Source organism: Pempheris klunzingeri, chromosome 3 (assembly GCF_042242105.1).
Source record: "Pempheris klunzingeri isolate RE-2024b chromosome 3, fPemKlu1.hap1, whole genome shotgun sequence".
Lineage (NCBI taxonomy): Eukaryota > Metazoa > Chordata > Actinopteri > Acropomatiformes > Pempheridae > Pempheris > Pempheris klunzingeri.
This window is the reverse complement of record NC_092014.1, coordinates 16,091,650-16,107,643: the sequence shown is the minus strand read 5'-3', so window position 1 is coordinate 16,107,643 and position 15,994 is coordinate 16,091,650. Positions and strand designations below refer to the sequence as shown.

The 15,994-nt window shown below is 44.2% G+C and overlaps 1 protein-coding gene across 8 annotated transcripts in view; it reads left to right on the top strand.

The window, feature by feature from the left end:
* Positions 1-15,994, top strand: part of nfixa (nuclear factor I/Xa) — a 109,454-nt gene that overhangs the window by 81,156 nt on the left and 12,304 nt on the right. For 5 of the 8 annotated variants that reach the window (XM_070856468.1, XM_070856463.1, XM_070856462.1 and 2 more), the window contains 8 exons: positions 4,569-4,631; positions 4,962-5,036; positions 5,203-5,326; positions 5,827-5,862; positions 6,284-6,411; positions 7,781-7,855; positions 12,258-12,386; positions 15,580-15,749. In XM_070856468.1, coding sequence (XP_070712569.1) covers positions 4,569-4,631; positions 4,962-5,036; positions 5,203-5,326; positions 5,827-5,862; positions 6,284-6,411; positions 7,781-7,855; positions 12,258-12,386; positions 15,580-15,749 — 800 coding nt within the window. The remainder of the gene's footprint in view (positions 1-4,568; positions 4,632-4,961; positions 5,037-5,202; positions 5,327-5,826; positions 5,863-6,283; positions 6,412-7,780; positions 7,856-12,257; positions 12,387-15,579; positions 15,750-15,994) is intronic. The other 3 variants (XM_070856464.1, XM_070856469.1, XM_070856466.1) reach the window with 2 other exon arrangements.

Genomic DNA, 15,994 nt, shown 5'->3' with positions numbered 1-15,994 from the left:
TTGTTGGTTTGTAAGTTAATGTTACGAGTGAGAATTTTTTTTTTAGCACTGTTTATGCATCTGTCAAACAGTGGCTTGCCACTGCAGAAACCCACTTGTCACTTCTTTAATTTTGACCTTGACTTTTTTTTTCGGTTTTATCTCAAATTTATAATCATTATCTCATATGTTTCCACACTTGGTAAAATTTAATTTGTGCATTTTGGGTTTTTGTCTGTTGCTGTAGGATGCACAGCGCTTTTAGGTCATGTTTGAATTTGTTTTAATCTGGGCTTTTTTCAGCTCAGCTTTAGTTTCCTGCTTTGCGCTGCTCTGGTGGCTGTCTGCTCACTACGAGGGGTGACAGACTGGCAACTCTGTTTGACCCCCATCAACAACAGAACCCTACAGGTCACTGAGCCAAAGCCGAGTCCATGACGGACGGACGGACGGATGGATGGATGGAGGGATGGATGGATAGATGGCGGGTCAGTTGGTGGCTCGGTGGAATGGGTGATGTGATAGACAGGGTAATGGGCAGCAGTGCAGGAGGTAGTCACAGGGGAGGAGTAGAGTAGTGAAGAGAATGAATTGAAGAGTTGCTTGAGAGTGATTGTGACTGTGTAGGTTGAGAACAGGCATGGAGATGGTTATAGAAGACCAGATGAGAAAGTCATATAAGAGGAAAAATGATGATGATGAGAATGCCGTACAGATTGAATTGATTCAGAGGAAAGCCACAGAAATATGTGCCGGATGCTAGAGAGATGGTAAGAGTTAAGCCACACAGTGATGGATGGAAGGATTGTGAGAGGAAGAGAGCGACCACAGTGGTGGTGGTGGTGGGGGGGGGTACAGTACTGCATGTCCAGGCCATGATGACTGGGGTTATGTTGATTGTGGTGAGGGTCGTGAGATCTGCCCCAGAAGCCTGTAGGGAAATTCTGCAATCAGCAACCATTGACAGCAGTCGTCGTTGAGCTGCAGTCACAAAGAACCACTACACATAGAAAGTACACTCCAACACAAACTCACCACAGCAGGCCAACGTATCAAGTGATAAAGGGCTAATGTGTTAGCAAACAGTTAGTCATCAACTTTAGGTCCAATATTAGCACAGGTTTGGTCGGCTAACCCCTACAAAAACTATCCCTATCTTTTCATCTTACTTGGACTGGATCTTACTCTCTTCACTAGCCACTCATTTACTTTGGCTTTACAAGACAGAGCAAGATTTAGTGTTGCAAAAGCATGAATTTTGACAAGGGTTGCATTTAAATCTTAAAAGTTGGAGGGGAAAGTCCTGTCTGGCTGATGACTGTGGCACCCCATCGCCCCAACTGTGACTAGGGCTTTAAGATGTGTAAAACCAGGTGAGACAGGTGTAGGATACGGTGCCAAATTAGGCCCCAAGTACAAAAGCTTTAATGGAGACAAAAGCTTACATTTGATGTAAAAAAAAAAAAAAACAGTTCTGCACGTGCCTCTTGTTCATATGTGTACATCACCAGGTCACACTGTGCACATTCTGTTTTTGTCTTTTGGTAGTTCTTTCTCAATGCACAGGTTTGAGGGCGGTGCAGGGCAGGCAGGAAGGTTTGAGGTTAGAGATGGGGTTGCTGGCGGTGGAGGTAGAGGGGCATCCGGGGGGGCTGCAGGACTATGATTGGGGTTGCTGAAGGGAGGGCTTTGGGGGGCTGCGGTGGGAAGATAAGGGGCTGGATGTGTGGTTAGGAGGCTGGGAGGGGGGAAAGGGGGCTGCGGCTGCTGTTGGAGGCTGCAGCTGGCAGAGCGGTGATAACCAGCAACCAGACCTCCTCTGTCTTACCTCCCTCTACCCCTGTCCTCCTCACTTTTTACCCAGCTATATGATGAACTGCTGAACTCAACAGAAGCACTGATTTCTACTGAATGATGCAGTGCTGTGTTGTAAGTACAGTGTTTGTTGGCTAAGGAGTCTGAGCTCACTAGAGGCAGAACTCCAGAATCTCCAGTATCTAGGTAGGTCATCTTATTGTGCAGTCTCCAGGACAGCTATTCAAGAGGTGAATAAACTCTTTCTCTGTAGTCTGCACAGAGCATGTCTACAAACCTCTTCTCTAAAAATAGGAGTCATGGTATCTGTTTTTAAACCAACAATATGTATGCCTTACTCTGAGAGCTGATGTGGTTTGGTCGGTCGGGGCCTCGGGGTGATGTTGAGGACAGCTATCAGTGTCCCTGCCACTGCACATATCTGCCTGACAGTCTCTTATCTACCGCGAGCCTCAGTTTTCACTCTTGGTCTTTCACACCTCGGCAACAGCATAACGTGTTGGGGTCATGACAGGCCAACAATAGGCGATTTAAGAAACCGTAAGGGCAGGGTTTCCAAGTGCAGGGTTTTTCCAAAATGTGATAGGTCTACATTGAAATACAATTGTTCTCTCTTAGTAAGATATACAGTGCATGTTTCCAGAGTAGGGGATATTATGGTATTGTAAAGAAAGGTCTACAAATAAAGATACCAGTGAGATAGCAGTCCCATGGTGTCAATTACATGGTTCTACTTGGTGTCAATCCCACACTAAACTTATTAGTCAAAAAAATATATATAGGTTTGATGGCCTTGGCACTAGTTTTGTCAGCAGACGGATGCAATCAGACAAACACAATCTACATTTCATATTTGCAAAACATGAAGAAAGTCTTGCTCAAGTCACTTTGGAAATGATATTTGTACCGTAAACCTCCACCCGTGAAGGTGCGCTCCTTTGAAGTCTTGTGAAGGTTTGTGCCAGCAGAGCACACCCTGCATCAGATCAGATATCTCTCAAGCATACTGTACATACAGTAAGGTGGCTGTGTATCCAACCAGTGCATGTATGGTGTGAGAAATAGTGTTTACAATATTGTAGAGCTCTGTGGTGAAATACTACACGACGGTAAAAAGTCCAGTGAAGTCAGGTTGTTTTCTCAACAGCTTTCATTGGCCATCATATATGTTTACACTGAGTGTGTACCTCAATGTTTGTCCACGTATGAGTGTGTGTGTTTGAAAGTGTCTCGGTGCGTGCATGGCGGGGGCGCAGCCTCGTATGTTTGGAGTGAGTGCCGTCAGTTAGCTGGAATGTGGCGCTACCGCCAATGCTAAGATGGCTGCCAAGCTCTAAGATGGCTGCCAGGATTACACCCAGCCAGTGAGAGACAGAGAAGAGCGAGAGATTCTGCATGAGAAGAGAGGGGAAAAAAGAGGCTCTCTTTCATTTCTGTGCTCTTTCTGTCTTTCATTCTCGCTCTCGTCTGTCTCGCCTCTCTCTCTGTGGATAAGCAGTGCTTCGTAGGCAGCGAGACAGGTCTGTTATTGTTTCTGCTCAGTAATCTGTGGCTTAGTGTGGCTGCAAGGCAAGTGCTGCTGGCAGGAGTCTGTGTGCTCTGTTATCACCTACAGCCTGCAGATAAACACCTCCTTTAGCTAGCTTGCTAGCTAGCTTCAGCCTAGCTAGGCCTGAATGGACGGCCAATAGCATTGCCCCCTCCCCCACGCCACACCAGCCTGGGAAGTGGCGCTCAGTCATATGCACCAACCTCAACACGTGGTCACAAAAAATCGGGGAAATACATTGATCTGCCTTGCCTGTGTTATATATGCACAAACATAGGAGGATAAGAAGGCACCTTCTTTTGACCAACTTTGCTCAGTTCTCATGTTACAAAACCTCATCTCGCACCCTCCTCTTTCAGCCTGCAGCTCCGTCATGTCTAATTGCGGCCGCTTGTTGCCAAGATTTGGCATGTTTGTGTCTGCTCATGTGAGTGAAGCCTCCATGCTTTCATACACCAGTCAGAACAGGTGTGTGTTTGCATCACTCTCCTGTCATTTGATCCCAATAGGAACAGTTTTTTGCCTAAACTTTAACACACTCTGCCTCAGATCCCGTGGGTCAGACAGACATGGTCAGCCTTTTCACAAGGTCTGTGTGCGTGTGTGTGTGCGTGTGTGTGTGTGTGTGTGTCCATGCAGAAATTACATCATGTATTAAAGTACAAAACAAAAATTAAAGGAAGAAACAGATTGAGAGAGAGTGTGCATGGTTGTGTGGGTGTGTGTTTGTGTGCGTGTGTGTGTGTGTGTGTGCGTGCGTGTATGTGTGTGTGCACATACATGTAAGGTGCTCTGTTTATGCAGACTAAATCCCTACCAGCAAGAAGGTATTAAACAGGATTAGGGTGAGGGATATGATTGCGTGGTTAGATACTAAATGGCATAGCAGCAAACTGTAAATCATTGCACCTTAAGTCAGGAGGGACAGAGGGAGATGGGAGAGAACATTCTTAGATACAAGACTGTCACACAAAAATGTGTGAATTCCCACACACACAAACATCCACACACATATACACTCACAACTTGTATACCCCAGCACATACTGCAAGTCTCTCTTATTCCCTCTCACACCTTAAATATCACAGTCTTGGCAGCATGAATACATATGATTCACAGAGACATTGTACACTTACCAGTATGTTTTTGATTACTTTTTTTTTAGCACAGAAACCAGATCCTAACCATTTGTCTTTCTCTTCTCCCTGTCTCTGTTTCTGTGCAGAATCCGGACAATCAGACAGCTCCAGCCAACAGGGGGACACAGACATCAAACCACCGCCCAATGGTAGGTACACACACACACACACACACACACACCCACACCCATGTCCAAACACTGTCAAATTAGCATACTAGAATTGATTCCATCATGCTTATCAGTCTTAACATTTTCCAATTATAGATCCAATTAGCAAACACACTCACACAGATGTTGATCCACAAACATAGTTGCAGATGGTCGCCCCCTGTAAGGGATATGATTTTCAGGGTTTCTTCCAATTTCTTTTTTTTTTTTTTTCAAACACTATTCCATGAATTTCTGATGTAGTGTTGTTTTGTGTAGTGAAGTTTTTCTGTGTGTATGTAAGCTATGATCACATCGTTTTCTGTACAGGGCACCTGAGTTTCCAGGACTGCTTCGTCACCTCAGGGGTGTGGAACGTGGCAGAGCTGGTCAGAGTGTCACAGAGTAAGTAGAAAAAATGCCACAGAAAAAGCCGTAGGAACCTGGAAATTAAAGAATTAAAAACACTTACATAACACATACAGTGATTTGTGTCTTAAATTGTATTTGTTTCCTGATTGGGACTAAAAACTGCAACAAATCAGCACCATGTTATTTTTCTCTCTGCCAGCTCCTGTAGCCACCGCGTCAGGTCCTAACTTCTCACTGGCTGACCTGGACAGCAGTCCCAGCTACTACAACATCAACCAGGTGGCTCTGGGGCGACGCTCCCTCACCTCCCCTCCTTCTACCAGGTACGCAGCCCCACCTTTGATTCCACACAGACAACAGTAGAGTACGGATGTACAGAGATGTATGCTGCCCAGGAAACACCAGTGGCCATTATACAAGGCCAGCTATCCGCCATTAGTAGAGTCTCTTGTGGGTGAAGCCACCATGTGGCAGTAGTAGTGCTACCTTAGCATGTGATTCGCTGTGAAGCCAAGGGCAGACTGGAGGGAAGTGTGAAATCACAGTAATATCTGCCAACGTTATATCGCTTCTTAGCGCAAGGGTGACTTTACTGGCAAGTAAAGTACGCCATTTCATTGAGGTTTCATGCTATAAACGGCATTTAGCACTACAGTCCATTCCCAGTCTTTGAAGCTGTCTTGAGCCTCTTCATATATATATGTGTATATCTGCTCTCCTCTTTATGAATGTGTGATGGCTCTTTCTGCTTTTTCCTCTTTTTGTGTCTTTCTTAACTTGTCTCCTTCTCTCTTCTTACCTCTGTCACCTGCTGTCACTTTAGGTCTGAGGTGGAGTTGTACGCAAACCTTCCGCGGAGGTAGTTATAAACACCCACAAAGACACAAACTAATGAGACACACGCACTGAAAAACACACAGACACACACATACACATAGAGAGAGAGAGAGTCTTACTGTGTGGCTGTCTTTGCTTCCTAACTTTTCTTTCTTTTTCCCCCTTTTTTCATTTGTGGTTTTGACATTTCTTGTGCTGTGTCTGTTCAGCTCCAAGACTTTGCAACAGTATTATTGTTTCCACTAAGATGCAAAATTTGAAGCCTCTTTTAGCATTAAAGTGCCTCCTTATGTGATTACTTCACTTCTGCAAGGTATTTTAGCCTTGATCCATGCAGTCCCTGCCATTATATGTTTGTTAAAAATCCTGCCTCCTCTCCCCCCCCTTTCTGCCTCCCACCTCCCCCCCCCCCTCTCGTCCGAACATCCTCCCCATGGCCTCAGCTCCACCAAGAGGAAGTCATTAGACGACAGTGAGCTGGAGAGCCCCACAGATGATGTTTTCTACCCTGGACGCTCGCCTGCTGCCAGCTCCTCCCAGTCCAGTGCGTGGCCCAATGACATGGATGCAGGTACCCTTCTAACCCACCCACACCTGTCACCCACTAAGCGAGCATCATGAAACTTTTTCACATTCCTGCCTGACCCCCACCCCACCACCACAAAAGTCCAAACCGATGCCTCCATCTGACTTTGTCTCTTTTCCACACTCCCTACCTCAATCACGTGCCTTCACTCCGGTGATGTAAATGTCCCTGAACAACCATCAAAACCTCCCACTCACATACTAACTACCTTCTCTAAAGCCCTGTACCTCAGTCTGACTGTTTACTCCGTAGAGAAAACACCAACAACACCCTAAGCCTGCAGCTCCTAAATACCAAAGAGAGACTAATAAGGCTGATGATTTGTCAAGAAAAATAACATGAGGAGCGCTTAATAGATGCATCATATTGAAACAGGGTGACCAAGATTGACCAGGGTCTGTTGGTCACAGTGCCAAGCGACATAAAGCAAAAGCACTTCAAGTAGTTTAAATATGTCATATCCTGCCATATACTTAAGCATAGAAGCCATGTAGACTTAAAATAGAGTTATTTCGAATCACATCCTATTCTCATATTTATCTCAGTCTATGATAAGTAAAGACGTACGGATACCTGCCAAAATATAGGAGACTTGGATAAATAATGAGAGGCCAGACTTAGGTCCTATCAAGAAAAAATTGAATTGGCAATAAAACACACAGTCATCACCTTTACCATGTGGTAAGGCTATTTTACACTAATTGGAAAAGTCTCTCCCTTCATTGTTCAGTAAACGCGTTTAAAAGCATCAACATGTTTTGAATTACAGTCTGTGCCATTTTTCGGTCACCATTTTTTCTCTACCATTACTACAACCCCAGAAAATTGAATTTGTCATAGATAAATGGTGCTAAATGCTATTCACCAAATAGCTCCAGACATCTGGAATATAAATGCCAAGATGCATCAAGGATGAAATAACAGCTTTGAGCAGCTTGTATTAAGGCTTTATGTCTGTTTCCATTGTTTTGGCAGTAACCATTACCTTTATGATTTAGCTTTGGACATTACCCTCTTTATTCTACCTCCTCAGTAATTCATCCTCATCCTTCCAACAACCAAATAACTCCAACAAAAACCCTCTCTTCTTCAATTCACTTGAGTCCCCACGTCCAGATCTCAGGGTGTCATGTTTACTCATCCTCACTTTAACGTCGTAACCACAGATACAATTTACCTGATGTTGTGTCAATTATCAGTCATTCACTACCTCCATCATACACAAATGCTCACTCTTAACTCTCTCTCTCTCTCTCTCTCTCTCTCTCTACCTCATTCTCCCTCTCTCTTTCTCTCTCTCTCTCTCTTGCTCTTCCCCTATCTCATTGTTAACAATACCCTTCTCCACTTTCAGTGCAGCACCATTTGGCGAGTGTGCAGGAGAGGAAGATAAAACATGAAAACGATGGCGTGCAGTTTCCTTACCATGGTTAGAACAACATTGATTACACTCATGTATTTGCTGTTTATCAGCCTTTATGTAGCTCAATCATTCCTCTTTGTATGAGTGTATATATATTTGTATATACAATATATATACATATATATATAATATATACTGTATGAATGTGTGTTTATATGTGAGTTATATGAATGTCTGTGGTAAGGACAAGGATAGCGTACCCAAAAATGGAACAACAGCACACTTGTGAAGTAATTTCAGTAATGTTCAATTGTTATCAGGTTGATCTCATTGCTGCTGATGAAAATTTCATTTGTTGACATGACATTTCATGTGACATACAGTAGCAGGATTGTCAAGGATTATCTAGTTCAGGCTTAACTTTGTGTGAAACATGATGCTACAAGTAGCTCACCTAAGATCCCTGGCTTTATCTCTCTGAAGTCACGTCAGTCCTCCCAGTGGCACTTTAATTGACAGATGTCACCAGGATAACACTGACAACACTAACAGGCATATTCACAAGATGTTCCTATTCGGCCTCATGCACACACACGTGACTCACTCAAATGCATACAGACCCCCCCACACACGCACACACATATAGTATACTGTATATACACAGATACACCACCCCACACACACACACACACACACAATGACGTACACACTTACAACCCCCTTCATATGCAGACGTTCACACATTGAAACACATGCTTATCAAGCTCCCCACCCCTGCAGGTGTTCAGGTGCCTGCCTTGCCTCCATCCCTCTGTCACTCCATCCCTCCCTTGCTTCAAATCCCTCATTAAGACGCTTACCGTCTGTGGATCAGAGGTGTAAAACCCTTCCTCCTGCTCCCTAGCTCTCCCTTCAACCCTCCATCCCTGTCTCCCTTCTGTCTAATTGAAAACGTGTACAGCAGGAGGGACCCTTGGGAGGGAGAAAACATGTCGGAGGAGAGGGAAGCAGAAAGCAGGCAAGTGGATGGGAAAAGTGGGAGGTGAGAGAGGGGAGAGAAGAAGACTTTGGTGTACTCAAATGGTGATAACTGATGAGAGGGAAGGGTTATCAGGATGAGAGCCGGAGGAGCCAAGAGCCCTGTTTAGTTTGTGCCCCAGTCTACTCTCACACGAGCCTCAGCGGCTGCTCTCCTGCTCCTGCTCCACTTAGCTGTAAATGTAATTAAGAGGCTGCTCATCAGAGCCAGAACAGAGGCTGCTGCACGCCTTAGCGCACCAGAGCCTCACCTCCCATCCTTTTCCTGTCTCTCTCTCACTCACTCTTGCTCTCTATGTATGTGCACCACCCCCTTACTCTCAAAAGTGCACCACACACAGCCTTGTACACCTCCTAATGAGTTTGGCAAATAGAGGTGTAGAATAGCGTGCAAATCTGGACCTTTTACCCAATTAATTTACAAAATCCAAGTGAAAAATTAGGAAGCCAAACGCCTTTATAATTATCAGTTGTTTTTTAATTAATTTTTTAATTTTGTGTGGGTTTAGAAATAGTTTTTAACAACACAAAGCACATGGTTCACACTCAAGAGAAACTAAGGCAAAAAGGGGAGATTGTGGAACGGGAGAGCAAGAATGGAGCGAGCAGAGAATATGTGATTTTGGTACGGTGTGTATCCGATTTTCCAAAGGATCCCACCTGCCACAGGCAAAGCTCATCTGGGAATTCCTGTCCAGGTGGGGGGTATGTAAACAATAAGCATACACGCACGCACACACACACACACATACACACACACGCGCACACACACAAACAAACAAACCAAGGGGCCTCTAAAAAATAAATGAATTAATTAATAGAAAACACACTCACACACAGGTGCCCCTCGCCGTCTGTCCACAGCACCATCGACTCGCCATGACCCCTCCATAACTAACAGACACACACACACACACACACACACACACACACACACACACACACACACACACACACACACACACAGATGTATGAAGATGCATTTATACATATAAATTACACAAACACAGTTGTATTCAGAAATACACGATAGATATGTGCACACACATCACACAGGCCACACAGACACACACACATGCACAGCTGAAGCACGGACCCAGATGGTGTTTCCGCGTGTGTGTAGCCTTGGGATCCGCGAGGATGCTGGAGACATCTGCTCCACAGGGGCTGGAGGAGGGGTGGGGGAGGTTAGCGGAGGCAAACGAAACAACCATGATTTCATATTAGTTCCAAATGATTGTGAAATTTTCCCGAGACACCAGAGATTTGTGGTGGTGGGGGCCTTTCTTGGTGCTTTCAGTTAAATGTTACAGGCCCGTAGAGGGATACGGCTGGACTTACATATGTGGTTTAAATCACTGGAGAGAGGAGAATTCCCCGACCTTCTATCACTTGTTTAAACCGCTATCTCCTATCTTTTCCAACTGTGTGTGTGTGTGTGTGTGTCTCTGTGTCTATGTGTGCTTCAGAGGCGCATCTGGTGGCAGGCCTGTTAGTGCAAAGAGACAGAAGGGTCATCATGGGAGCGCTTGATTGGTTGCCAGTGAAATACTAGGGCTTGCCAAGAGAGGAAACCGTGCAGTTGTGGCACATACACATACACACACAAACCAGATCACACCATTGCATAGTCTGTGAAGTGTTGAATATTGTCTTTCACAGTCCCTTGGTGATAGTGACAGTGCTATAACTTCCTATATATACAGATGTCAATCTTCATGTGATCCTCTCTGTGTTTCCTGGCTCTGATTTCTATACTTCAGATTCATTTTTGCACTTCCAAAATAAAAGCACATAACTACCTCTCTGAAACCATAACTGTTTAATCTATAACGTTCTGGTTTTTTACACTCTCTTCCAAATCTGAGTCTTTCCCAGCTCTCCCCTCCAGTGCCTTTCCTCATTTAAGTCTCTGCAGACTGCTCTTATTTCCAGTTTGCTCCCACCAGTGTGACAGTGTCATAGCAATCACTGCTAACTATTGGTGTCAGAAGTGGGATTGGGGTTGTCTTCATGCTTGGAATCTGTCTGACAGTACAATACGCCCCCAGACTCCTGCTACAGTGGGGGGGGGGGGGGAATATATGTCTGCTAAAGACATAAATGGTTCACACATATTCACTCCCACCTGCTTGAGACTTAACTCTTTCACACAGGGAGGGAAGGTTTTGCACGCCCCCACACTCCCATAGACTTTCACACGTCTCCAGCTGGAGAACTGAGGAGGAATCGTATTTAATGCCTTGTTTGATGCGGAGGGGCCACAGAAATAGACTACAGAACAACAGTCTAAAAAAAGTTTCAACTGAGAACATTATCACATCACTCACTTGTTAAGGAAGATTAGAGGAAAACTTAATGGGAAAGAAATGTGTCTATCGTTTCATCAGTTAAATGTGGCGGTGTTGCAACGGTCTTTGTTTTTTTTGTGATTGGACGTGTGCTTGCGCTTCCGAGCGTCTTCATACATCAAGTGTGCGAGTGAGTGCGTGTGAGCGAGAGATAATAACCATATTTAACATCTTATGACATTCCAATTTCATACATGTCGTCAGAGCAACGCATTGAAAAACAAGACACTGCTGCATTTTTCACAGGTTCTGCTTTGCTCTCTCACTCCCTTGCTCCCTCGCATATTTTCATGTCTCCCACGTTCTTCTCGCCTCTCTCTTTCTCTCTCTCTCTCCCTCTGTCTCCTCTCTCTGTCCGTCTGCTTGTCTTTCGCACTCAGCAGCTGCCGTGTCCATACTGTACAGTGTGTGCTATTTCTGAATGAAGCCTTCTTCTCGTGCAGCCAGCCTGTGAGCTTCGCTGAAGCCAGACCACAACTAGCTGACTGTGGCTGTATGGTGGCCATGCTCATACACAGAGAAAGCCTGGAGTTGGCACCTGAAAGAGAGAGAGAAACAGAGAGAAAGAGATGAGACAGAAAAACATACAGTGGCACAGTAGAGGTTGTTATAGCTGCAGATGTGCTTTGGCTCTAAAACAAAGAACAGATTCAGATTGGCTTTAGCTATTTTTCCACTTTTTCCTTTGAAGACATACACTTAAGCTTTGACATATTGCTCAGCCCGTATTATATGACTACAAAGCTGAGAGTTAGGAGCCCTACAGTATATCTCTGAATGAGTTATTACAGTCTAGAGTCCTCTGATCAACTCATTGAAACTTACAGGAGTAAATGGCCAACAGCCAAAAGGACAGGGAGCAATGCACTGCCATCAACCAATGAGGAAATTAAACAATCTAATCAGAAAATCATGATTATTCAAGTCCCCTTCAATAAAAATCAAATTGAATTTTTATTTTTTTTTTTTTTTAGTGCAGCCAATTAAATAAGCCACATTTTGTTGATTAAAACCACCTCTCTCTTTTCCTCCCTCTTCCCCCCACTTTTTTTTGTTGATCCCATTTTTTTTTTCGCCAGGACTGTCCTCGCCTGGTTCACTTAAGAAGCCGGGGAAGTTTGATTTCAACGCCCTGACTTCCCAGACGAGGTCCCCCCGCATGGCGTTCACACACCACCCGCTGCCTGTGCTGGCAGGAGTGAGACCAGGTGAGAGCCCTGCCATGAACCCAACAACCCGATCCCCCTTTTATAACCTGAAAAAGAGAGAGAAGGAAAGGGAGTGTCAAACTTGACTTGAATCCTAGATTTCCATATTTACACCGTCGAACTCCTCTGGAAGCAAACAAAATAAATTCTGCAATCGTGTGCCTAAAATGATGAAAATCCCAAATGTACTTGCTGAGAAAGCAAAATAAAACTTTGAAATCCTACAGTACTGCTGTGAAGCAATATGCCTGCAGAGATTCACCTGTTCAGTGTTACTGCTATCATCATGGCTTGGCATAAATTTCTCTCTCTCTCTTTCAGCCTCTCTCCATCCATCCATTTTTACCACCATCTTTGTGCCTGTGTGTTTTAATATTGTCATTGCATGGTACCATTGCTGCATCCATGCCTTTGTGACTACTTTGCCTCATGCCTTACTGCGTCATGCATCCATTGTAATGTTTTTAGAAGTCAGCTCTTGCATTGAAACTGACAAAAATGTTTGTTCTCGAATAATGAACTTGGTTGGGTGTGTTAATGTAATTTAACAGGTTAGTTTATGTCATAGTAAGACTAAACACCTATATGTACAGTACATAAGATCAAAAACCTTGGAAATATCTACCTCTTTATGGTCAAAACAGCTGCCTTAACAAAGAAAGAATCTCCAAAACGCACTGTTTGAAATTAAATAATAAAAATTATTGTATTATATAGGCTAGAAGAAGGCAACAAAGGACGTGTGCATATTAAGGAGTCTTGCTTTGCCTATAATCTGTCAGTTGTCAGTGTGTATCAGGGTGTTTTTTTTTTATATTCAGAAACACCATCTCGGTTGTAGTTTTATTCTTCAAAAGATGTGTTTTTGGTAGGTTTAGCTTGTTAAGATTCTTTTGAAAGTAACTCTTTAAGTAAATCTTTACGTAACAAAAGCAGCGTCCTGTGTTTCCAAGGTCTTGTTTCATGTGAGGCACCAAGGGCAAGTTGTCCTCATAAGAGCGCTTCGGTCCTATATGATAACCGACATGGTTTCTCCATCTCCAGTCAGAGAATTCCCAAAGTCTCCAGGATCTCAAGTTTGCCAACAAGTCCCTGTAGGCAGGTCTCACTTTTCAAAGGAATGAATATGTCCTCCTCTCTCTATCTCTCCCTCTCATTCCGTTTGTCTCTCAGAGGGATGCTTTGGTCCTCAGCCAAACCAGACCTACTAGTAAAGGTCATTTGGACTCATTGCCCTCTATGTTGAAACGTATTGAATTTTACTTGCAGAGCTCTCCACAGTATATTTAGAAAATATAGTTCAGGCTGGACTTTGCACCATTAAGTCATGTTTATCTGCACAGAGCAGTCCTATACCCTCTGGAGAATCCAAAGCACCAGATTGAATTTTGCATTTGAATTGATTTCTGAAATTTGCTTCTCTGCTTTATGTGTGAGTTGAAGAGGTGTGAGGGACTGGCTCAGGTTTCTTTGTTCCCCAACTAACTTCTCACACTCTCCAAACTGTGTGTGTGGACTGTTGGCTAAGAGGTTTTCATGTAATAGAGAGGCTGTAATGAGACAGTGCTTAGAGATTGTGTATGGGTGCATTTGTGCACGTACACACAGATAAACACACATGCGCGCATGTGTAAATTTACACTCTTGTGGAGGACTCTCTGTGCTAAAATGGCTGCCATCCAAATGGAATGTCCCTCGGAGGCCTTGGTTCTATAAAGAGACTGGAGGATGATGGGAGGGAGGGAAGGAGTAAGGGATGAAAAGAGAAATGGGGGTAGACAGAGAGGGGGAAGAAGCAGTTAGCAGTTATTGCTTGCCTTGGATGGGCTGGAGCTGTTAGTGCTTGTTGTATAGGTCTAGTGAGTGCGGGTGTTCAGGGGTAAGGACTGGATGGTTTATGTCCTGTTTTTGGCTCCAGACTGACGTGGAGAGCTGCCAGATTGACTGTTGTCTGATTATACTAGTCTGGAGAGTCTTCCATTGTGACGGCGATTACACACACACCAATATACATACAAAGACACATGAAAGCTGCAACAGACATAGCAAGACATTCATACATTCACAGACTACAGAAATACATGCAAACCAAGATAGAGACATGCAAAATTCACAAAAACACAGACCCACAGAAACCCAGACACAAAAAAGATAGAAGCGCCAATGCACCAAAACACAGAAAGTTTCAACGAACAGGCACTGACACACTTTGTGAGAATGGCATACACAAGAGATAGTAGGTGACAGACATAATCACAGATGCTTGTTCGCCAGGCTCCCCTCACCTAGCAGCTTGGCTCTTTAGTTTGGTGTGCCAAATTGCCAAAGCCATAGAATCCCAGCAGAAGACAGACAGTAGAGCCCAGTGTGTGTGTGTGTGTGTGTGTGTGTGGTTGGCTGGCTGACTAATGTCTCCGGGAGGCATTTTGTGGTCGGATGGGAGCGGAGGGGAGATTCTCTCTCAAGCTTCAAACTACTGGGCAGAACCGCACAGCAAGGATATGCAGCTGATTGATTACACATCACCGAAAAGCAATAAAACAAAAGTGGAAAAACCCAACGTGTGTGTGGCTCTGCCATACCCCAGTGGTTTTGTGTGAGTGTGTGTGAGAGAGAGAGAGTGTGTGTGTGTGTGTGTGTTTGAGAAAGAAATTGAGAGGGAGCAGAAGGCAGAAAATACTGTAACACACTGTAGCGTGTATGGGATCGTTAAAGTGTGTGTTTTCATGAGTGGTGATGCCAGGCTTACCAGGGGTACAGAGAAATCTAGTGGGCTGATTTATAAAATGAATGGGACCAGATGTTTCCCAATAGCCAGGGATAATGCCAGTCATTTGTAAGCAGAAACAGCTTCAGTCAGTCAACCACAAGAGAATGTCACAGCGATTTTCTGTGTTATGACAATAATAGGCCTAAGCAGCAGCCTGGTCTTTAATGCCAACTGCGTTGGTACTTACTTAAAACATATGCATGTCTTATCTATTGTCATAGGTGTGCATGTTAATGTAGTGAATTTCATAGTGTGTAGAGTGTTATGTTTGCTTAATATCTTTGCTATGTTCTAGGAGAAAAACATCAGAGTGATGTGAGGCTCATTGTATTTTTCCCACTTTCGGTCTCTCTATCGTCTCCTGTCCTTCCTCCTCTCCTTTCCCATTCCTGTTTCCTTTCCCCTTTTCACTTTTGTCCTAAGGGAGTCCCCGTGCCTCAGCCTCAGCCCTGCACTTCCCCTCCTCCTCTATCATCCAGCAGTCCAGCCCGTACTTCACCCACCCCACCATACGCTACCATCACCACCAGGACCCGCTTAAGGAGTTTGTGCAGTTTGTGTGCACTGATGGCACAGGACAGCCCAGCGCACAGGTAAGTGACCTGTGGGTTCGGGAAAAGGGAGGTGAGGGGCAAGTAGGAAGGTCTGCAGTGCAAACTGACATAAAAAAAAAGAAAAAAAAGTTGGCACTGATTATAAGTCAGTTTATTGTTTTTACTGAAGAAGGTGCGGGATGAGAGAAAGCAGGAGTACAAGAAAAAAAATCTGCATAACTATATATACAGAATGATTGCTCCATCAATTCATATCTTATTTGTTGGATATACAGGTGCAACAA